Source organism: Delphinus delphis, chromosome 2, assembly GCF_949987515.2.
Source record: "Delphinus delphis chromosome 2, mDelDel1.2, whole genome shotgun sequence".
In the NCBI taxonomy this organism is placed as follows: Eukaryota; Metazoa; Chordata; class Mammalia; order Artiodactyla; family Delphinidae; genus Delphinus; species Delphinus delphis.
The window spans coordinates 124,996,221-125,020,275 of NC_082684.1; the positions used below are offsets into that span (position 1 = coordinate 124,996,221).

Consider the following 24,055-nt stretch of genomic DNA (forward strand, 5'->3'; position numbering starts at 1 on the left):
TTTTGTTGCAGTGGTAAATGGGAGTGTTCCCTTAATTTCTCTTTCAGATTTTTCATCATTAGTGTATAGGAATAAAAGAGACTTCTGTGCATTAATTTTGTATCCTGCTACTTTACCAAATTCATTGATTAGCTCTAGTAGTTTTCTGGTGGCATCTTTAGGATTCTCTATGTATAGTACCATGTCATCTGAAAACAGTGACAGTTTTACTTCTTTTCCAATTTGTATTCCTTTTATTTCTTTATCTTCTCTGATTGCCATGGCTACAACTTCCAGAAACTATGTTGAATAATAGTGGTGAGAGTGGACACCCTTGTCTTGTTCCTGATCTTACAGGAAATGCTTTTAGTTTTTCACCATTGATAATGATGTTTGCTATGGGTCTGTCATATATGGCCTTTATTATGTTGAAGTAGGTTCCCTCTACGCCCACTTTCTGGAGAGCTTTTATCATAAACGGGTGTTGAATTTTGTTAAAGCTTTTTCTGCATCTATTGAGATGATCATATGGTTTTTATTCTTCAATTTGTTAATATGGTGTATCACATTGATTGACTTGAGTATATTGAAAAATCCTTGCATCCCTGGGATAGATCCCACTTGACCATGGTGTATGATCCTTTTAATGTGTTGTTGGATTCTGTCTGTTAGTATTTTGTTGAGGATTTTTGCATCTATATTCATCAGTGATATTGGCCTGTAATTTTCTTTTTTTGTAGTATCTTTGCCTGGTTTTGGTATCAGGGTGATGCTGGCCTCATAGAATGAGTTTGGGAGTGCTCCTTCTTCTGCAATTTTTTGGAAGAGTTTGAGAAGGATGGGTGTTAGCTCTTCTCTAAATGTTTGATAGAATTCACCTGTGAAGCCATCTGGTCCTGGACTTTTGTTTGTTGGAAGATTTTTAACCACAGTTTCAACTTCATTACTTGTGTTTGGTCTGTTCATATTTTCTATTTCTTCCTCGTTCAGTCTTGGAAGGTTATACTTCTCTAAGAATTTATCCATTTCTTCCAGGTTGTCCATTTTATTGGCATAGGGTTGCTTGTAGTAGTCTCTTTGGATGCTTTGTATTTCTGCAGTGTCTGCTGTAACTTCTCCTTTTTCATTTCTAAGTTTATTGATTTGAGTCCTCTCCCTCGTTTTCTTAATGAGTCTGGCTAATGGTTTATCAATTTTGTTTATCTTCTCAAAGAACCAGCTTTTACTTTTACTGATCTTTGCTATTTTCTTTGTTTCTACTTCATTTATTTCTGCTCTGATCTTTATGATTTCTTTCCTTCTGCTAACTTTGAGTTTTGTTTGTTCTTCCTTCTCTAGTTCCTTTAGATGTAAAGTTAGATTATTTGAAAATTTTCTTGTTTCCTAAGGTAGGCTTGTATAGTTATAAACTTCCCTCTTTGAACTGCTTTTGCTGCATCCCATAGGTTTTGGATCATCATGTTTTCATTGTCATTTGTCTCTAGGTATTTTTTGATTTCCTCTTTGATTTCTTCAGTGATCTCTTGGTTATTTAGTAATGTATTATTTAGTCTCTATGTGTTTGTGTTTTTTACGTTTTTTTCCCTGTAATTTATTTCTAATCTCATAGCGTAGTGGTCAGAAAAGATGCTTGACATGATTTCAATTTTCTTAAATTTACTGAGGCTGGATTTGTGACCCAAGATGTGATCTATCCTGGAGAATGTTCCATGCGCACTTGAGAAGAAAGTGTAGTCTGCTGTTTTTGGATGGAATGTCCTATAACTATCAATTAAACCTATCTGGTCTATTGTGTCATTTAAAGCTTCTGTTTTCTTATTAATTTTCTGTTTGGATGATCTGTCCATTGGTGTAGTGAGGTTTTAAAGTCTCCCACTATTAGTGTGTTACTGTCGGTTCCCTCTTTTAGAGCTGTTAGCAGTTGTCTTATGTATTGAGGTGCTCTTATGTTGGGTGCATATACATTTATAAGTTCTATCTTCTTCTTGGATTGATCCCTTGACCATTATATAGTGCCCTTCCTTGTCTCTTGTAACATTCTTTATTTTTAAGTCTATTTTATCTGATATGAATATAGCTACTCCAGCTTTCTTTTGATTTCCACTTGCATGGAATATCTTTTTCCAACCCCTGACTTTCAGTCTGTATGTGTTCCTAGGTCTGAAGTGGGTCTCTTGTAAACAGCATATATATGGGTCTTGTTTTTGTATCTATTTAGCAAGCCTGTGTCTTTTGGTTGGAGCATTTAATCCATTCACGTTTAAGGTAATTATCAATATGTATGTTCCTATTACCATTTTCTTAATTGTGTTGGGTTTGGCTTCTTAGGCCCTTTTCTTCTCTTGTGTTTCCCACTTAGAGAAGTTCCTTTAGCATTTGTTGTAGAGCTGGTTTGGTGGTGAATTCTCTTAGCTTTTGCTTGTCTGTAAAGCTTTTGGTTTCTCCATAGAATCTGAATGAGATCCTTGCCTGGTAGAGTAATCATGGTTGTAGGTTCTTCTCTTTCATCACTTTAAGTAGATCATGCCACTCCCTTCTGGCTTGTAGAGTTTCTGCTGAGAAATCAGCTGTTAACCTTATGGGAGTTCCCATGTATGTTATTTGTTGTTTTTCCCTTGCTGCTTTCAATAATTTTTCTTTGCCTTTTATTTTTGCCAATCTGATTACTATGTGTCTCGCTGTGTTTCTCCTTCAGTTTATCCTGTATGGGACTCACTGCGCTTCCTGGACTTGGGTGGCTATTTCCTTTACCATGTTAGGGAAGTTTTCGACTATAATCTCTTCAAATATTTTCTCGGGTCCTTTCTCTCTCTCTCCTCCTTCTGCGACCGCTATAATGTGAATGTTGTTGCGTTTAATGTTGTCCCGGATGTCTCTTAGGCCATCTTTATTTCTTTTCATTCTTTTTTCTTTATACTGTTCTGTAGCAGTGAATTCCACCATATTGTCTTCCAGGTCACTTATCCGTTCTTCTGCCTCAGTTATTTTGCTATTGATTCCTTCTAGTGTATTTTTCATTTCAGTTATTTTATTGTTCATCTCTGTTAGTTTGTTCTTTAATTCTTCTAGATCTTTGTTAAATATTTTTTGCATCTTCTCGATCTTTGCCTCCATTCTTTTTCCGAGGTCCTGGATCATATTCACTATCATTATTCTGTATTCTTTTTCTGGATGGTTGCCTACCTCCACTTCATTTAGTTGTTTTCCTGGGGTTTTATCTTGTTCCTTCATCGGGTACATAGCCCTCTGCCTTTTTATCTTGTCTGTCTTTTTGTGAATGTGGTTTTTATTCCACAGGTTGCAGGACTGTAGTTCTTCTTGCTTCTGCTGTCTGCCCTCTGGTGGATGAGGCTATCTAAGAGGCCTGTGCAAGTTTCCTGATGGGAAGAACTGGTGGTGGGTAGAGCTGGCTGTTTCTCTGGTGGGAAGAGCTCAGTAGAACTTTAATCTACTTGTCTTCTGATGGGTGGGGCTGGGTTCCCTCCTTGCTGGTTGTTTGGCCTGAGGCGACCCAACACTGGAGCCTACCCGGGCTCTTTGGTGGGGCTAATGGCAGACTCTGGGAGGGTGCACACCAAGGAGTACTTCCCAGAACTTCTGCTGCCAGTGTCCTTGTCCTAATGGTGAGACAGAGCCACCCCCCTGCCTCTGCAGGAGACCCTCCAACACCAGCAGGTAGGTCTGGTTCAGTCTCCTACGGGGTCACTGCTCCTTTCCGTGGGTCCCGACGCACACACTACTTTGTGTGTGCCCCCCAAGGGTGTAGTCTCTGTTTCCCCCAGTCCTGTTGAAGTCCTGCAATCAAATCCCGCTAGCCTTCAAAGTCTGATTCTCTAGGAATTCCTCCTCCCTTGCCAGACGCCCAGGTTTGGAAGCCTGAAGTGAGGCTCAGAACCTTCACTCCAGTGGGTGGACTTCTGTGGTATAAGTGTTCTCCAGTTTGTGAGTCACCCAACCAGCAGTTATGGGATTTGATTTTATTGTGATTGCGCCCCTCCTACCATCTCATTGTGGCTTCTCCTTTGTCTTTGGATGTGGGGTATCTTTTTTTGTGAGTTCCAGTGTCTTCCTGTCGATGACTGTTCAGCAGTTAGTTGTGCTTCTGGTGTTCTCACAAGAAGGAGTGAGAGCACATCCTTCTACTCCGCCACCTTGAACCGATCTCTTCCAAAGCCCCATCTTTTGTAAAGAGGTAGATTTCCAATTTTTTATGTTTAATAATTATTTATTAAAATTTGTAATTAAGTGTCACCTTGAGAAATTATGTAGCATTAATCACCATAATCCTAAATCGATCCAGAAGAAAAATTCTGGAGGAATAATTTTTATTATTTTCTTTTTATTTCACTTATTTATTATTTCACTTATTTTCTGAAGGAATAATTTTTATGTAAATATTTACATTTGAGAAAACCAAGGCAGAATGATTAATAAAAGAGTTTCAAACATAAAGTTATATCACATTTGGATAAAATTCTGTGTGGAAAGTGGAATAGAAATATAAGTGCAGAGAGAAAATGGGAGTATGTAAAATATCAACCAGTTAAAGAAGGGCTTGTTTGTATATTTTTTTTAATTAATGATATGGGCGTCCAATTATATGGCATTTAAATAGATTCAATTTAAAATAGAGACTGACAGTTTTATTTTTAAACGTCCATTTTACAATTGGATGGAAGTAACATAATTTGTAGTTAATTAATCTGAGGTTAGAACTTTAGATGTCAAGGTTAAAATACATGAATGAAAAAATACAGCTTCTCAAAATTCTTGCGGGTGTCACTGGAGCAGGAAGTGTGAAGGCCTCTGGCTTAGGTGTCACTCTGTCGCATTCAGACGTGCATGGCTGGAGCCAGGGGGAGCAGGGCACACACTCCCTAGCCCTAGGGACCAGTTAGTGTGCAGACTGTGGACATGCACATGCAGACCTGCATCTTATAACTTGTGCATATTTCTGCCTTGCAGGGTGTAGTGCAGGACATGCAAAGGCGGGGTGGTCTGGTTCACTGTTTGCATACATGAAGGTGGGAGGACAGTCCTGGCTTGTCCTACGGGACCTTCACTGTGATTCCAGCACAGGCATCGTGGAAGCAAGAGCAGGAAGCCATGGTCGCAACTTACCATTTGCAGCCAAATGTTGGTGGTCAACACTTGGTTCTTCTCATCCTTTAAAGGAAAAAAAAAAAGTCAAAAATATGGTTTATATGATTTACATAAGAAGAAATGATACCCTTATTCATATACCAATCTGATGGTTGGGACGGTTGGCGTGTGTGGAAAATAGAATTCATGGAGCACTTCCAAATATACTCCTGCATTTCCCCAGAGCACAGCTTTTCTATTTATGCTGAAGTAATACACATTCATTACAGAGCTCTTACAAAAGATGGAAAAGTATAGAGAAGAAAATTAAAACCCTGCAACCCCACCATCCTGAGATGATACCTGCTAATCGTTTATCTTATTTTTCCTTACACATTATTTATCATTTGTATACTTAAAAAATAAGACTGGATGCAGATTCCAATCTTTTAAAGTCAAGTTTATTAGCAGAATAGATAGAGTTTTAAGCAAATTGAAATAGGCTTCCCTCCCCCGGGGAAGGGAGTCCCCGCCCCGCCCCGTGACAGGTGCGGCACCTGTGCTAAGTGGGCCGCATTTCTCCCTGAGCCCCAAGGGTCTTCCTGCCTTTCCTCCCATCCTCCATCAGCCTGGCAGCACCCAGGCCCTCGACACACACCTGCAGGGTACATCCTGTCTAGGTGAGCAAACTAAGGGTCAGAAAGGTGGTTCCTTTATGAAGGAACCATTCACACTTGGATCTGAGTCAACAGCCCCTCTTTCCACATTTCCAAACTGAGAGTGGGTTCCAAGCTGGGCACCAAAGTCTGCATTTTTTTCAGGAAGCTCCAGAGAGCAGATTGACCGCGGCTTTGCCCCTGCACTGGACACCCAAAGAAGATGCTAGTCAACATGGGGCCTTTCCACCTGGGATGCAACCGGTTTTTTAGCATGGCTGGAAAAGCCCAAAAGGGCCTAGCAAAAGCCACAGTGCACACGGAGACAAACAAGCCCATTTCATGCAATAGTTCTGCTGAGAATGCTGTTCACTATTTCGTCTTCAATTCCCACCTAAAAGACTCTGTAAATTAGCAATTTTCACCCTCTCCAGGAGAAAGTACTTATTAATGCTGAGATACCCAGAGGCTGAGGCCATAAGCCCCTCCAGCAGGAACTACCTGGCCGGCTCCCTGATGGCAGTCACAAAAACAGACCCAGTGGCAGAAAGAACACCATCTACTGGGGCATGGTCTCAGGGCAGGGACACAGTGAGAAATGGATGCTGCTTCTCCTTCAAATACCAATGTGCTGAATGCGTAAGAAGCTGGCAGAGATTCTTTGATGCATCAATGCCCCTGTCCCAGTAGCTCACCCTGGGTGCCTCTGAGAGGTGAGAGTTGGAGGCAGGAAGGTGGGTGTAAATCTCACAGAGAGGATCAGGCTGCCTAGGGAAAGACAGGGGACCAAGTCCCAAGGGTCCAAGGCCAGGGGCTGTGTCCAGAAGAAGCTGCCAATTCTGTACAAGAAAAATACATCCCCTTTTTCAAAATAACACATGCCAGGGGTTTTGGCAGAAAAAGCTGTGGAGCTAACCTCTCTCCATCCTCTGTGCAGAGACAACAGTTGCTGACAGAGCCATGCATCTGAATTGCAAGAGGGCTCTAGTTCCAGTCCAATCTCCAGTACTATTTGAAAGCACTGATAAACTCTTATAGGACATATGTCCCTTGCCTCAACTTATTAAGGAGTTGTTTTTAATCAACTTAAAATTAGCCAGTGTTCCATTCACGTGGCTTTCTTTTAATTGCATCCATGTCTTTATCTTCTGAGAGAAAGGCTTCTGTGGTTTGGGAGCTCAATTACGACCAATCTAATTAAAAGGCTTTCTTCTTTCCAACATGTTAGCTGAAACCTCATTAGAGGGAAATGAGATTTCTGTGGTGTGTGGCAGCATGGGACTGAGCAGGCATTTCAAACTGTAATCAACGCAAAGCAGCAGCCAGCCTCCAACGGAAGGAGCAGCAATGCGGGTGGGGGAGCCTCCACGGAGATGCGGGAAAACCCTGCAGGACCAGCAGAGCAGAGAGGCTACTGTCTGTGTTCCCAAGGTGGGCCCCTCACACCACCCCCATCCCAGGGCCACCCACTGGCTGAGTCTCAGCTCTCAGTCTGCATGGTGACAAGGCATCCCACCTCCTTCCCACCCCCCTGTGAAGTATGTCCTTCCCCCCAAAGACTGAATATCTGTGTTGCCCAAATTTCCTATGTTGAAACCTACCCTGCATGGGGATGGTATTAGGAGATGGGGCCTTTGGAAGGTGTTTAGGTCATGAGGGTGGGTTCACCCTCATGACCAGGATTATTGTCCTTAATAAAGGGACCCCAGAGGGCTCCCTCACCCCTTCTGCAATGTGAAGACCCAGTCAGAAAACAGCCATCTGTGAACCAGGAAGCAGGCTCTCACCAGACATCAAAGCTGCAGGTACCTTGATCCTGTACTCCCCAGCCTCCAGAATTGTGAGAAATAAATGCGTGTCATTAAGCCACTCAGTCTATGGTACTTTGGCTACAGCAGCTGAGCTGATGGAAGGCAGGGCCCTCACAGGGTCTGAACTCTGCTCAGTTCCAGACAGGCGCTCTGCCCTCCTCCAGCTGTACTGTTCAAATAATCCAGTCTCAAGTCCTTAGGGCAGCACACAGCCCTTTGTACAACCCACAGTCCAGCCAAGTGTTCATTTGCGTATTCATTCATTCACTCATTTGACAAATATTTCTGGAGCACTTCCTGTTTGCATTATGCCAGCCTGACATGCACAGTGGGAACTGAACAGACACGGTCCCTGAGCTCATGGAATATAAAATATGGGTGGAGGGTGGGATAACATAATTCGACAATGACACACCTATAATTACAAATGGTGACAAGTCACAGAGGACAGGAACAGAGCCCCTTCAGAGGATGACAGGAAGAAGGACTTCACCAGAGTGATGGGGATGGGATCCTGAGGAAAAGACATCACCTTTACTTCCTATGACCCTGCAACACCAAAGCCACGACCCCTCACGCCCACTGTGTGCACCCCTACCCTTCTAGATCTTGCTCCCCACTCAACCCCCAAGTGCCTGCCCTGCCCCATGCCCTCCTCCTTCCTCCTGCACAAGCCCAGGGGCTCCGGGAGGGAGCCAGCAACCTGGGCAGACCTGTGGTCTCGGACAGGAGAGTGCAATTCAACCCAAGGAGGAACCTTTCTGCCAATTGTCCAGCTGCTTTAGAAGGGACCTAACATGTATCCACAAGGATAACAAGTTAGCTGAACATTATTTAATGCTTAATAAACCTATTTTCCATTTAAAAAAAGAGGCGACCTATCGACCAGTTCCTGAGTTGTAAGCACAGAGGATGGCCACCCTTCTGGTCCACCCCTGGGCTGGCCCCCTGAGGGCAAAGCCAGGTGACCAGGGCCTGCAAGGTCTGCAGAGCCAGATCCCACGCACCCAGTGCCCCTGCCACAGCTTCCCAGCCTCGTCCCCGCCACCCTGCCACCCACGGTGGCAGAAAAATAAATTGAGAGGCTGTGATTTTCCCTGAGTCAGCGAGATATTAGGGCTGAGAGAAGACTCATATCCAGCGTAAGAAATAAATGCCTAAAAGTCAATAAGAAAAAGGCAGACAATCCAACAGAAAAATGGGCAAAAGGTGAACCAACCCATGATTTTCACTACAGAGGATAACAGTAAATGATATTTGAAAATAACACAGCTAAACCTTAAATAGAGTTTGCAGTCTTCTGAATGTGATACACACACACACACACACACACACACACACACACACACACACACTTTTTTTTCAAATTCATTACAGTCTTGTGACAACCACACAGCAAAGTCAGTACTATTATTATTCTCATCTCATAGCTCAACACCAGTGTTTCAGCTGCCAGGTGACTCTGCTCCCAATGTCCTAAGGAAACACTTTGGTGATGGTCACAGAAAATGATTCCCTTTGGCATCTGTACAGCACAGACATTCTCAAACTACAGGCTGGGAACCTCTGAGTTTCTGAGATGTTTCCAGAGGATCAGTGAAGCCACACCTTTTTCACAATCATGAGAAGTTATTAGCCTATTTCACCCTCATTTACTCATGAACGGTTGGTAGAGCTTTGCAGAGACCACGTGACATACGATGCAGCAGACTGACCGCAGAAGTGGATCAGAGAATCCAGCTGTCTTCTATGAAGCTGGGCATTAAGGAGATTTGCAAATATATAAAACAGTGCTACTTTTCTCACTAAATGTGTTTTTCCTGGGAAAATATAGTTGTTTTTCTTAAAGTATTAGTTATGGTAACAAGGCACGGGGTTATTATTTCGAATGAATTCATGGACTTGAAAATGTTTTCTTAGTTTTTATTTCAAACATGTAAATATTGATAGATGTAACCCATGTAAAAAAAACTTGGGGGGGGGACAGGGATCTGCAATAACTGTTATGAGAGTAGAGGGGTCCAGAAGCTTAGAAGTTTGAGAGCCACTGGTGCAGGCTTGGTGTTCCTAAGACAAGGCGTTCCTGGTTCTTGGACCCAGGGGCCCAGCCCCATCTCTGTTCTCATTTGGGGGTTGCTCAGAGTCTGTGTTTTGGAAGTACAGTGTGAAAAGTCTGCCCCAGCCTCCCCAGGGAGGGGCAAGGGGTTCGAGAGTGCACTTTTTACTAGGACTGAAAGGGCTTCTTTCCACTTCTGTTAGAGGAAGAGCCTCCCTGTCTCCCCCAAGAGGACCCAAATCTGGAAGAACGAAGCCTGGGGCATGGATCATGAGAGCAGAACCAGAGAAGAGACTCTGTCTTGAGTCAGCAGCGCTGGAAAGTGGAGGAAGGGTGGAGGGGCCAGGGGATTATGGATGTAGGAGAGAGGGGGAAAGAGGTGGACTCCAGTCACACTGGTAAACCAACACTCAAGCTTCATCTGAACTCTCTCTGGACAGAAACAATAAATTTCCCTTTATTCTGAAGCCATCATCCTGACTGAATCAGTGTCTAAGCATCCCCTTCACAAACACAGCACACATAACAAGTTATCTCTGGCAGGACTCAAGGTAAGCAACTGCACGCAAGAGCTGGACTCTACAAATGCCTGGGTCATGGAAACCAGTGCTGGAGCTTCAGCACCAGGCTTCTCCAACAAACTCTCTTGGGAACCTGGCTGTGGGAAGTCCCATCAAAACGAGGTCCTCTGAAGACAGGAGCTAGCGATAGGGGATCTCAACACAACCCTCGATGTGGAACTGGTGCCAAGGTGGGTTCAAAAGGTCGAAGGGAAGGGAAAGGGATGAGATACATGAAAGAAGGCAGGAGCTGGAAGTGAAAGCAGTAATGTTTTCTTTTTTTGTTATTTGACATTTATAATATTTCTACAAGCAATGTAGATTAATTGGTTTAATAAATTAAGCAAAAATAAAGATCACATAAAAGGAAAGAATATATATGAAAAAAATTATAGCACAGAAAATTAAAAACTATGAGTAGACACACCCTCATAAGGCATGGGCAAGATGAAAAAATTGGAATGACAGATTCACAAACATAGTTTGGCAATGAATGAATGAATGAATACATAAATAATTTAAAATGCAAGGAAGAAAGGAAGGCAAGCAGATAAACACAACTAAAATACAAAATATAATCTGGAAAAAAGCCCAATTAAGACAAGCATGCTTCCCATGAATTCTTTCTACTATATAACTCAATAAAGCCTTGGATCAAATTAAACATGATTTCAAATATGAGATTATAAAATACCGAATGAAATAAAAGGGAGACTGCAGAGCTAAACAAATGAACTGAGAACCAAAACAATAAGGTTACATGGCTAATAACTTAGAGCCAGAAAGGAACAAAACAGACCCAGCTGAAAACTGAGTTACTGGCATGAAGGCAAGGCATGAGATAACCACAGTATGTAGAGGAAAAACACAAAGAGATTAAGTCAATTAGGGACGTGGACACAGAAATGCCACAAGGAGGGCACAACTTGAGCTGAAATGGAGAACATGCACGTGGGAAACAGAAAGTGTCCTGGGACCATGCATAGGAGACACACTTCTGGTTCTAGCAAAACAGTAAAATCCATGACCTGAACACTGTCCTGCTACCAAACACCTAGAAATGCTGGAGAAAATCACAGAAATATCTTCTTAAATGCAAATGGAAGCTCACAAAAATGGAAGAGAAATCTTCAAAAACAAAATCTTCAAAAACAAAGAAACCGAAAAGAACACTGTCAGGGGCACTGGTGGTGCAGTGAATAAGAATCTGCCTGCCAGTGCAGGGGACACGGGTTCGATCCCTGGTCCAGGAAGATCCCACATGCCACAGAGCAACTAAGCCTATGAGCCACAACTACTGAGCCTGTGCTCTAGAGCCTGCAAGCTACAACTACTGAGCCCACGTGCCACAACTACTGAAGCCCACGTGCCTAGAGCCCATGCTCCACAACAAGAGAAGGCACTGCAATAAGCAGCCCCCTCACCACAGTGAAGAGTAGCCCCCACTCGCCGCAACTAGAGAAAGCCCACGGGCAGCAAAGAAGACCCAACACAGCCAAAAATAAATAAATAACCTTTAAAAAAATAAAATAAAAAAGCTTCAGAAGGAGAAAATTTAAAGAAATAATGACTGAAATTTCCAGAATTGCTGAACTAATCCTCAGTTTAAGGAAGCTCAACAAGTTACTCAAGAAGATAAATATGACTCAAAAACAAATCAAAGTTTAATCATTTTTTTCAGCTCCTATATGTAAAGAGCTTACAATTAAGCTCTTATAGCAAGAAAAAAAAAACCTGAACATACTGAAAATCAGTGACTTTGGTTGGACCCATGAGAGCTTGATGTTGCAGTGTAAAGTGCCACACTGAAATCTGAAAACAGGCAAATTCACAGAGTCATAGACAAGATCTGCTTACCGGGGGCAGAGGCTACTAGAGCCATAAACTTGCAGTAATACCCACATGGTCATTTTGATGAGTCTCTGTTTGCTGAGGATAAACTTGAGTGAGAATAAGAAACCTCCAGGGAGCCACAACCTTGGGGACACCCTACACTCTCATGGATTTCATCTCCAGGAGCCCCACCAAGTTCTCAAGGTAAATATGCAAGAAAGATCCCCTTGTAACTCTGGCACAGGAATGGAAGGAGTAACACTTAGGAAACAGGCCACCCAAAGCCTTCTCCATAGCAAAGGGTACTCTCCAACCTTTCCAGAGCTTGATCTCCACCATTCCTCCCACACCAGTGCCCTGGAGCCTTTCTATCCCATGCGAAGGAGGGGACGAAAGCCATCATAGGAGGGAAACACTTGTAAAGGCCACAGCCCAGGAGCACAGACAGGCCCACTGAAAGGCTGAGGTTTAACCCTAACACTACAGAACCTATAGAACACTTCCCCTCCCCCACATCATCCCACCACACTAACACTCCAGAATAAGGGCAGTGGGAACCACTGAAAAAACTGCAGACTCTCTCTGAGGAGGGGTACTGAGCGAAGACCAAAATCAAGAGGGGAGACAAAAACAGACACTAGAAGAATCTGAAACCTCTGGCACAGAAAGCTACAGCAAACATTACAGCCCAACTACTAGCCAAAATAACATAAATTCTCACATTAAAGGTGTATTTATTTCAATTTCTATTACCTTATAGGATATTTCTGATTTATAACAGAACACTACAAGGCAACTAAAAGACAAGAAAAAAAGTATGAAGAGACAAAGCAAGCATCAGAAAAAGACTGTAATATGACACAGATGTTGAAATTATCAAACACTAAATTTAAGATAATATGATCAATATGTTAAAGGACTCTAAAGGAGAAATAAACAACATGCAAGAACAGATGGGTAGGGGGAACCTTCAAGATGGCGGAGGAGTAAGAAGTGGAGATCATCTTCTTCCCCACAAATATATCAAAAATACATCTACATGTGGAACAACTCCTACAGAACACCTACTGAACGCTGGCAGAAGACCTCAGACTTCCCAAAAGGCAAGAAACTCCCTGTGTACCTGGGTAGGGCAAAAGAAAAAAGGAAAAACAGAGACAAAAGAATATGGACAGGACCTGCACCTCTAGGAGGTAGCTGTGAAGGAGGAAAAGTTTCCACACACTAGGAAGCCCCTTCACTGGCAGAAAATATGCTTGAAAATATGTCATAGAAACTTTTGAAACTGAAATGCAAAAAAGGAAAAAGAATGAAAAAAATAGACCATCTAATAACTCTGGGATGATTTCAAAATGTATAACTCTATATAGTTGTGTTACCAAAATAAAAAGGAGCAGAGCAGATGAATAATTGAAGTAATAATGGCTGAGAACTTTCCAAAATTAATGACAGACACAAATCACATATCCCGGAAAGTGAGGGAACACCAAGCAGGATAAATAGCTAGAAAAATAGACATGGACCTAATACCTATCACAGAAATAAAATCAAAATGGATCATAAGACTAAATGTAAAACTAGAAGAAAACATAGGATAACGTATGTGTGATCTGAGGCTTGGTGATGAGCTTTTGGATACAATGCCAAAGGGACAATGATCCACGCAAAAAATAAAGTCATTAAAATTGCTAGGTTGGATTTTATTAAACTTAAAAACTGCTCTGTGAAAGACAGTTACCAGAATGAAAAAACAAACCACAGACTGGGAGATGGTTTCTCAAAATAACATCTCTGATAAAGGACTTGGATCTGAAATATTGGAAGAAAAGTCAACATGAAGAAAACAAACAACCTAACTAAAAAATAGGCAAAAGATGTGAACAGACACCTGAACAACAAAGATACACAGATGGTAAAAAAGCATACAAAAAGATGCTCAACATGTCATTAAGGAATTACAAATTAAAACAGCGAGATACTGCCACACACCTATTAGAATGATTAATATCTAAAAACCTGACAATACCAATTGCTGAGAGGATGTGGAGCAGTAAGAACTCTCATTTACTGCTGGTGGGAATGCAAAATGGTGTGCCAGTCTGGAAGACGGTTTGGCAGTTTCTCATAAAACTAAACATAGTATCACCAGACTATCCGATAAACGCACTCCTAGATATTTACGCAATGGTTTGAAAATTTTTATCCACACAAAAGCCTTCATGTTAATGTTTATGGCCAGTTTATTCATAACTGGCAAAACCTGGAAGCAACCAAGATGTCCTACGGTAGATGAATGGATAAACTGCGTTACATTCCCTATAATGAACTACTACTATTCAGGGGTAAAATGAAATAAGCTATCAAACCACGAAACATATAGATAAACCTTAAACATATACTGCTAAGTGAAAGAAGCCAGGCTGAAAAGGCAACATACCGTATGATTTCAATTATAAGACACTGCAAAACTAGGGATGGTAAACAGATGGATCAGTTGTGCTGTGTGTGAGGTTATAAGGATGAATAGATGGAGCACAGGGGATTTTTAGAGCAGGGAAACAATTTTGTATGATATTGCAATAGTGAGCACAAGACATAAAGCATTTGTCAAAACCCATATAACTGTAGAGCACAAAGAGTAAGCCTTAATGTATGCAAATTTAAAAGAAGATCATTTAGGAAGTCAGAGGATCCAGGATGGAATGCAAAATGTGAGAAATGGATCTAAATATATCACAAAAGTATGAACCTCCCTGACGGAGTTGGAGGAAAAGGGTGCTGACCTAAGTAAATTCCAAAATAAGGGAGTCTGTAAGGCACCGTACACTAGCACTGCACTCTAGATGATGAAGCTGTTCTCCACAGAGGTCTGGCCTAACAATTCTAAAACCACTGCATGTATACTGGAATTGAACAATTACGTAAGTGGGTGGAAGATCGTGGGAGTCAGATTTCTCACCACTGGGGTGGGAGGAGGTTAGAATTACCTATATGGTAATGGATTAGAGTTGGAGACCTAAGGCAAAATTCACATTTAGCTTAATATAGATTCCAGTGTTATATATAGAAATACCATAGATATGTGCATATACATGCATTAGTATACATACTGTATACATACACCTGTCCCTTACTCCGTCAATTTAGAGGGCCTAGAAACATGCCCCAGGAGCAACGAACACACACACCAAGCACCGAGATTCTGTTTCCTAATCATTCTCCAGTAAAAAGAATCAGGTGTCCTTCAGAAACAGCTGACTCCAGGTGTTGGGCAGGAAATAAACAAGATGACCTGGAGCATCTTTGAGTGCCAGGAAGTAAGAAAGTGGTCAAAAAATAAATACATAAATTCACAATGATGAGGGTACATCAAAGGGTCACAGGAACAAACAGAACAAGTACCCAGGTGGCCAAAGCTGGAACAATTTGAGAAACAAAATCCATAAAGTAGTATTGAAGTATAACCAGAGTATAAGATAAATATCCATGAGTCCACACTGCCATAAATAAATAACTGAATAAATAAAAGGGAGAGAACAGACAAATCTCTCATGCAGAGGAACTCCAAATAATTTATGTAGATACTCCACTTTTTAAGGAGATGGAGCTTACCTCCCCACTACTTAAATGTGGGCTGCACAGAGTGACTTCCTTGCAAAAACTACAGTATAGACGGGCGGGGGGGGGGAAAAGTAACTGTACAGTGGAGAGGCCTGACCTACCTAAAGTCATAAGATGAAGGTCAACATCAACAATGACAAATCATATTGACGATATATGCCCTTGATATGACAGGATGAGGATGGTACTTTTAGCTCTGTGGTCCTCCTCCCCAAAACATATTACCTCAGTCTAACTATGAGGAAAAGATCCAACAAATCCCAACGGAGGGACATTCTACAAAATGCCTGACCAGCGCTCTTCAAAACTGTCAAAGTCATCAAAAACAAGGACAGTCTGAGAAACTGTCACAACCAAGAGGAGCCTAAAGAGATGACTAAATGGAATGTGGTACCTGGATGGGATCCTAGGACAGAAAAATGACAATAAGTAAAAAATCAAGAAAATCCTAATAAAGCATGGACTTGAGTTAAAATAATCTATCAATATATGTTCATTAATTATAATAAAAGGTAGCATACAAATGTACGATGATAATAACCAGGGAAACTGGGTGTGGGGTAAATGAGTAAATTTTTGCAAATTTTCCCTAAATCTAAAACTGTCCTAAAATAAAATATGTATTTAAAAAACCAAATCTACGAAGTGAAGTCAGAAAGAGAAAGACAAATACCATATGATATCACTTATATCTGGAATCTAAAATAGGATACAAATGAACTTATTCACAAAGCAGAAACAGACTCACAGACAGAAAACAAACTTATGGTTATCAAAGGGGATAGCAGGGATGGGGGATAAATTGGGAAATTGGGGTTAACAGATACAAACTACTATATATAAAATAGATAACAAGGACCTACCATATAGCACAGGGAACTATATTCAATATCCTGTAATATGCCATAATGGAAAGGAATATGAAAAAGAATATATATTTATAACAATCACTTTGCTGTACAGGAGAAATTAACACAACACAACCCTGTAAATCAACTATACTTCAATAAAATAAAATTAAAAAAAATAAAGTCCTCCCCTTGTCAAATCAGGACAGGGTCACCTTGGAAACCTGTTGGGCTAAGAGTACTGCCCAAACAATACACATCAACAAAGAGAAAGCACCTACCATGGCCTCTCTCAGATTCCTAGCTCACACCATTTATCACAAGGGCTCTAAGAGGTCCTGGAGAATCTGACTAAGCCTGTGCTTCCCAAACGGGTTTATAGAATCCTTTTTTTCTGTAAAATCTATAAATAACGAGTCCCCTATGGATCTTTAGACTCTATCTTTTAGAGACTTGTAGGAAGCTAATAAATTACTGGTGCCCAGAAATAATTTGGCAATTCACCAACAATTAATCACCATAGAGTTCTAACACTCAGAAAGGAAAATTTGACACCTCTACCTTCCCCAGCCCCAAAGTCCATTTCCCATCTAATCCAGAGCATATTCGGATTCCTATTTTACAGGGAACAATGAGGAGCTAAATAACCCAAATTCAGACTATTCACAGACCTCTTTGCTTCTGAGAAGTACAATGAAGTGACTCAGGCCATAAAGCACATGACAACAATTACCAAGAAAAATGTTCCTATCACCAAATCAGGAAGGGAATTACTTCGGGAACTTTTTCATAATTCAGGTGATTAAATAGTTTCCATAAAGTTCTCAAGTCATTCCTTTGGTTAAGTGTGAGCCACTTAACACGTCAGGGACAATATTTCATTATAAACTCTGGGGGGGCTGGGAGACAGGAAGAAAGTATGCAATGTAGGGGATGCCTGCACTTATATCTACACAACAGCTACAGCTGAATTTCTATCCCACAACCCCCCACCTCCTCACCCCAGACTACAGACGATCACAGTCTCACTTGTAGATCAAAATTAATCTGCACCTACTTTTATATTCATTATCATCTAGAACAACCACCAGTTTCTGTTCAATTTAATGAAGTAATGCATTTGCCCTAACCTGGATTCCATAGATACAGGTTATTAGAGAGGCTTAGGTTATGAAATAAGGAGAGATTCCTGGGGAAGGAAGTACCCTCTTGACATCTTATAATCTAGTTCAAGAAATTTCATGAGTACCAGGATGAGTCATTCTCTAACCTCTTCTTACCTGCCCTTACCTTACCTTCCCTAACCTTCCCTGACTAACCTCATGCCATAAGTCTCACCTACCCCTCTGCCCTCAGGAGGAGTTTCCAAGGTCCCACCTATTTAAACAGAGATTTTAAATAAGACGCAGAGTCTCATAACAAAATAAGTATGGTGTTTAGGTTCCTACTGAAAATCACTTAGAAAAAGAGCCAGGAAGATCTAAAACTGAATTTAAAAAAAAAAGACAATCAATGGATGTCAACAAGATGACGACCAAGAGACATTAGAATTATCAATAGAGATTTGAAAGCAGACATCAAAAAATGCTCCAAATAGCAACTGCAAACATAATAGAAATAAATGAAAAAATAGGAAGTCTCAGCAGAGAAATAGAAGATATACAGGAGAATCAAATGGAAATTTTAGAACTGAAAAACAAAATAACCTAAATAACTGAATGGAGGGACTCAAGAGCAGAATGGTCAAAGAATGAGTGAACTGGGAGATAGAACAATAGAAATTACCCAATTTGAAAAACAGAGAAAAAAACTAAAAAATGAACATAGCTTCAGGGACCTATGGGACTAAAATATCTAATAATTGTATAATTGGAGTCTTAGATGAAAAAGAAGGTGAAACTAAAAAAGTACATGAAGAAATAATGGCTGACACTTCCCAAATTTGATAAGAGACACAATCTATAGATTCAAGAAGGGAGCAAACCCCAAAGAAGATAAATCTAAAGAAATCCCTACCAAAAAAAAAAAAAAAAAGAAATCCCTACCAAGATACATCAGAGTCAAACTTCCAGAAGCTAAAAACAATGAAAACACCTTTGAAACAGCAAGAGAAAGACAATACCTTATCTATAGGGCAAAAGCAATTCAAATGGTAGTGTATTTACATCTTGGAATCTAAAGAGTAACTCCTGTAGAGACATATAGTCAGATCTTTTTTTTTAACCCATTCTGTCAATCTCTGTCTTTCAATTGGAATGTTTAACTATTTAATGTAATTTCTGATAAAAGGAGGATTTATGTTCACATTTTGCTATTTGTTTCAATGTCTTATGTGGCTCCCTCTACCTGAATCCCTCTCTTATTGCCTTCTGATGTGTTAAATCAAAACCTTCCAGGTCTTCCCTGGTGGCGCAGTGGTTGAGAGTCCGCCTGACGATGCAGGGGACACGGGTTCGTGCCCTGGTCCGGGAAGATCCCACATGCCACGGAGCAGCTGGGCCCATGAGCCATGGCCGCTGAGCCTGCGCATCCGGAGCCTGTGCTCTGCAACGGGAGAGGCCACAACAGTGAGAGGCCTGTGTACTGCAAAAAAAAAAAAAAAAAAAACCTTCTAGACTACCGTTTTAATCTCCTTGTCATTTCATTTACCATATATTTTTTGAGCTATTTTTCCTGGGGGTTACAATTAACAATTTATTACAATCCTGTTTGGATTGACATTAACTTAAATAAATATTACACAAAAACTCTGCTCCTCTATAGTTCTGCTTTCTCTCCCCTCTTTCTTTATACCACACAAACTTTATATATGGTATGCACATCAACACGTATTTATAGTTATTGCTTTACTGGGTTGCCTTTCAAGTCAAATAGGAAGAAAAAAAGTGATAAACAAAACAAAGATTTATACTGTTTTTTATATTTACCTAAGTAGTTACCTTACTGGTGCTCTTTATTATTCATGCGGATACAAGTTACTGTCTACTGACCTTTCATTTCACCTAAAGAATTCCCTTTAGTATTTCTTGTAAAGTAAGTTTACTAGCAAGAGTTATCTTAGCTTTTTTTTACTTTATTTTTTAGAGCAGTTTTAGATTCACGGCAAAACTGAAGGGAAGGTACAGCGATTTACCTGCCCCCACACACATAGACTCCCTCATTATCAACACTGCCCCCCCCACCTAAGTGCTAGAATCATTACAACCGATGAACCTACATAGACACATCATTACCAACCAAAGTCCATAGTTTACATTATGGTTCACTCTTGGCGTTGTATATTCTATGAGTTTGGACAAATGTATAATGACACATATCTATCATTTAAGTATCATTCAGAGTAGTTTCACTGCCCTAAAAAGTCTCTGTGCTCTGCCTATTCATCACTCCCTCCCCTGACTCTTGGAAACCACTGATATTATTATCTCTACAGTTTTGCCTTTTCCAGAAAGTCATATGGTTGGAATCATTCAGTATGAAGACTTTTCAGATTGACGTTTCACTTAGTAATATGTATGTAAGGTTCCTATGCCTTTTCATGGCTTAATGGCTCATTTCTGTTTGGTGACGAATAACATTCCAGTGACTGGATGTACCACAGTTTATCTATTCATTGACTGAAGGACATTTTGGTTGTTTCCAAATTTTGGCAGTAATACTAAATGAGGCTGCTTTAAACACCTGTGTGCAAGTTTTTGTATGAACCTAAGTTTTCAATTCTTTTGAGTTAATGCCAAGGAGTGGGATTGCTGGATGTTATGGTAAGAGTATGTTTAGTTCCATAAGAAATCACCAAACTGTCTTCCAGAGTGGTTGTAGCATTCTGCATTCCCACCAGCAATGAATAAGAGTTCCTGTTGGCGCATCCTTGCCAGTATTTGGTGTTGTAGGTGTTCTGGATTTTGGCCATTTTCATAGGTGTTATTGGTATCTCACTGTTGCTTTAATTTGCATTTACCTGATGACATATGACGTGAATTCTCTCAGAGTTTTAAAATTTGAGAATGCAGTTGTCCTTTGATATCCAGGGGAACTGGTTCTAGGACCACCCTCAGATACCAAAATCCAAGGATGCTCAAGTCTCTTATAAAAAATGGTGTAGTATTTGCATATAACCTACATACATCTTCCCAGATATTTTAATTCATCGCTAGATTACTTATAATATCTAATATAACATAAATGCTCTGCATATGGTTGTAAATACAACGTAAATGCTATATAAATAGTTGCCAGCATGTAGAAAATTCAAGTTTTGCTTTTTGGAACTCTCTGAAATTTTATTTCAGATTTTCAATCTCATTTTCAACCTGAGGTTTTCAATCTGAGATTTTCAATCTGAGGATGGTTGACTCTGCAGATGTGAAACCCACAGATACAGAGGGTTGATTGTGTATTAATTCATCCTTCATTTTTAAAAGGTAGTTTTGCTAGATATAGAATTCTTGGTTGAAAGTCTTTTCTTTCAGCATTTTGAATATGTCATCCCACTGCCTTCTATCCTTCATTGCTTCTGTTCACAGATCAGCTGTTAATCTGATTGAGGATTCTTTGAATGGGATGAGTCAGTTCTCCCCTACTATTTTCAAGATTCTCTCTGTATTTGTCTTCCAACAGTTTAATTATGAGCATCTGTATGTGGATCTCTTCGAGTTTATCCTACTTGTAGTTCACTGAGCACTTTGGACGTGTAGGTTAATGTTTTTCATCAAATTTGGTAGTTTCCAACCATTATATCTTCAAATATTCTTTCTTCACCTTTCTTTCCGCTCCATCTAGAACTCCCATTTTGCATGTGTTGGTGTCTAACAGGTCTCTGAGATTTCTTTTTCTTCATTCTTTTTTTTTAAGTTCTTCAGACTGGATAATCCCATTGATTGATCAAGTTCCCAGTTTCATTCTTCCACCTACTCAAATCTGCTGTTGAAACACTCTAGTGAGTTTTCCTTTCAGTTTTTGGAATTTTCTATGCCAGAATATATATCTTTTTTATAATTTATATCTCATTATTGATATTCTGTATTTGATGAGACATCATTCTTGAACTTTCCTTTGGTTCTTTATAGATGATCTCCTTTAATTCATTGAAAAGATATAAAATAGCTGATTTAAAGTCTTTGTCTAATAAATCCAATGTGTGGGCTTCCTCAGGATAGTTTCTATTGTTTATTTCTGTGTATGGATCAAACTCTTCTTTCACTGCACGTGTTATATACTTTTGCTGACAATGGACATTTATAATTATATAACATGACAACTCTGGAAATCATATTCTCTCTCCACCCAGGTTTGATCTTGTTGTTTATTTATGTAGTCATTTTTCTGAATTAATTCTGTAAAGTGTATTCCTTGTTGTGTGTGGCCACTGAAGTCTCTGTTTGATTAGCTTAGTTTTCAGATAATGATGGAATGAGCAGAAATTTCCTTAAATGCCTGGAACCAACAAGGCTCCCAGTCTTTGTCAATGGGATCTTCTGTGTGTGCTGGGGCACATCCTCAGCACTCAGCCAGGCAGTTGACTACATTGCTTTAGCATTTACTTCCTGCTTGTGTGCGGCCTCAAGGTCAATCAGAGGTGAGAAGTGAGGGTCTTCTCAGGTCTTTTCCTGAACATGTGCATAGCCTACACATGCTTTCTGGAGACTTTTTCAAAGTCGCTATGGGCATCTAATTCCCCAACTTTTCCTTTTAATCTTTTTTCCCCAAGTGTCATCCATTGCCTCAGGCAGCTCCAAGCTTAAGCAATTACTTTTCAAAATGGAAAAGTAAATTTTCAACACGAAAAACATACAACACAATAGCAAATATATATACATCACCAATTAAAAAGTGGGCAGAGGTCTAAATACACATTTTTCCAAAGAAGACATAGAGATGGCCAACAGGTACATGAAAAGGTGCCATCACTAATCATCAGGGAAATGCAAATCAAAACCACAATAAGATATCACGTCATACCTGTTAGAATGGCTATCATCAAAAAAGCAAAAAATAGCAAGTACTGGCAAGGATGAACAGAAGGGAGCTCTTGTACACAGTTGGTAGGAATGTAAATTGGTACAGCCACTATGGAAAACAACATGGAGATTATTCAAAAAACTAAAAATAGAACTACCATTTGAAATTCCACTTCTGGGTATTTACCCAAAGAAAACAAAAACACTAACTCAAAGATATATGCATCCCCATGTTCACTGTAGCATTGTTTATAACAGCCAAGATATGGAAGCAATTGAACTATCCATTGATGGATGAATGAGTAAAGAAATTGTGAGATGTATATTTCACTATATATATACATATATCAGTCATAAAAAAGAATGAAATCTTGCCATTTGTGACAATGTGGATGAACCTCAACGGCATTATGCTAAGTGAAATAAGTCAGATACAGAAAGACAAATACTGTGTATGATCTCTCTTACCTGTGGAATCTAAAAAAACAAAACAAAAACCTGATAGGGAGGGTGGGAGGTGGAAGAAATGGGTGAAGGGGGTCAAAAGTTAAAGAGAAAAAAGAGAAAACAGAAAAATTATGGTCACACAGAAGAAATATGGAAATGGGAGACAGAGTGGGGAAAAAATTCAACAGATGCTCCCAGGAAAAGCTTTATGGACTAGAAAAAGCTTTATGGACTGGATTAGGTCTGTTAAAGACAGCCTTGCAAGTGGGGTTTTCTAATGATGCATCATACAGATCAAAGAAAACTCTTCTCTGGCAATGAGTTCTTTTCCCTGTGGTGGCTGGTACCCTGGATGGAATAGAGGGCAAGTTACAAAGCTCACTGTTCTTACCAAAGGTCAGCTAATTTTCTTGAATTAATGTTCCCCTGGATTTCTGCATACGTTTGGTTAATTTCCAAAGTTTTGGAAAAGTTTGGGAAATTTTTGACAGAAGTTTTCTCCTTGATTTTGTGAAGGAGAGAATTTCCAGGGGTCCTTACCCCACCATTTTCACTTCCATCCCTCAAGCAGTCATATTTGACAAAGCTTTTCATGGGGTTCTGGTACAGAGTCCTGGTTAAGAATCACTATTCAGAGGATTCCTATTAAAAATGTGATTTGGGCATAAGCATACATCCTCTTCTTCCCAAAATTCAAAAAAACATGCGTGACAAAGAAATGCGTTAAGGAATAATTTCAAACTTACCAAAACAAACGTGAAAGGAGACAACATAAACAACTTGGAATCTGAAAAGTAAATGGACAAGAAATGATGACTGACGGAGTCTTCCAAGTACAGATCTAAGTCCACGTGGAGGAGACTGAGATGAAGCCCAGAACAGCTCACAAGTTGGAGGGAGCAGGTAACCATGAAAGCAGAAGTGCAGATGAGGTTAAAACAGGAGGGCTGACATCAAGTCTTTATAAGAATCATTCAAATGCCCCAATATACTCATATGCATGAGTGGCAGCTGCTCCTCCCTGCCTGGCAGGATATTAGAATCTTACTCTCTGGAGAAGACAGACCAGGGGATTCTGTACACCAGACACAGGCAGAGCTACAACGGAAGTAACACACTACAAATAGAGGTGGGGTTAAGAATACCCAACTCCTCCAGCCCCTGTCTCCTCTTGGCTCTCAGAACTCCAACTGCCAGGCTCAGGT

General features: G+C 40.3%; 1 protein-coding gene across 1 annotated transcript in view; it reads right to left on the reverse strand.

Moving 5' to 3' along the window:
• The window catches only part of LOC132419772 (neuronal acetylcholine receptor subunit alpha-7), a 125,315-nt gene that overhangs the window by 76,259 nt on the left and 25,001 nt on the right, over positions 1–24,055 (reverse strand). Inside the window, exon 3 of the mRNA XM_060003660.1 lies at positions 5,101–5,145. Coding sequence (XP_059859643.1) covers positions 5,101–5,145 — 45 coding nt within the window. The remainder of the gene's footprint in view (positions 1–5,100; positions 5,146–24,055) is intronic.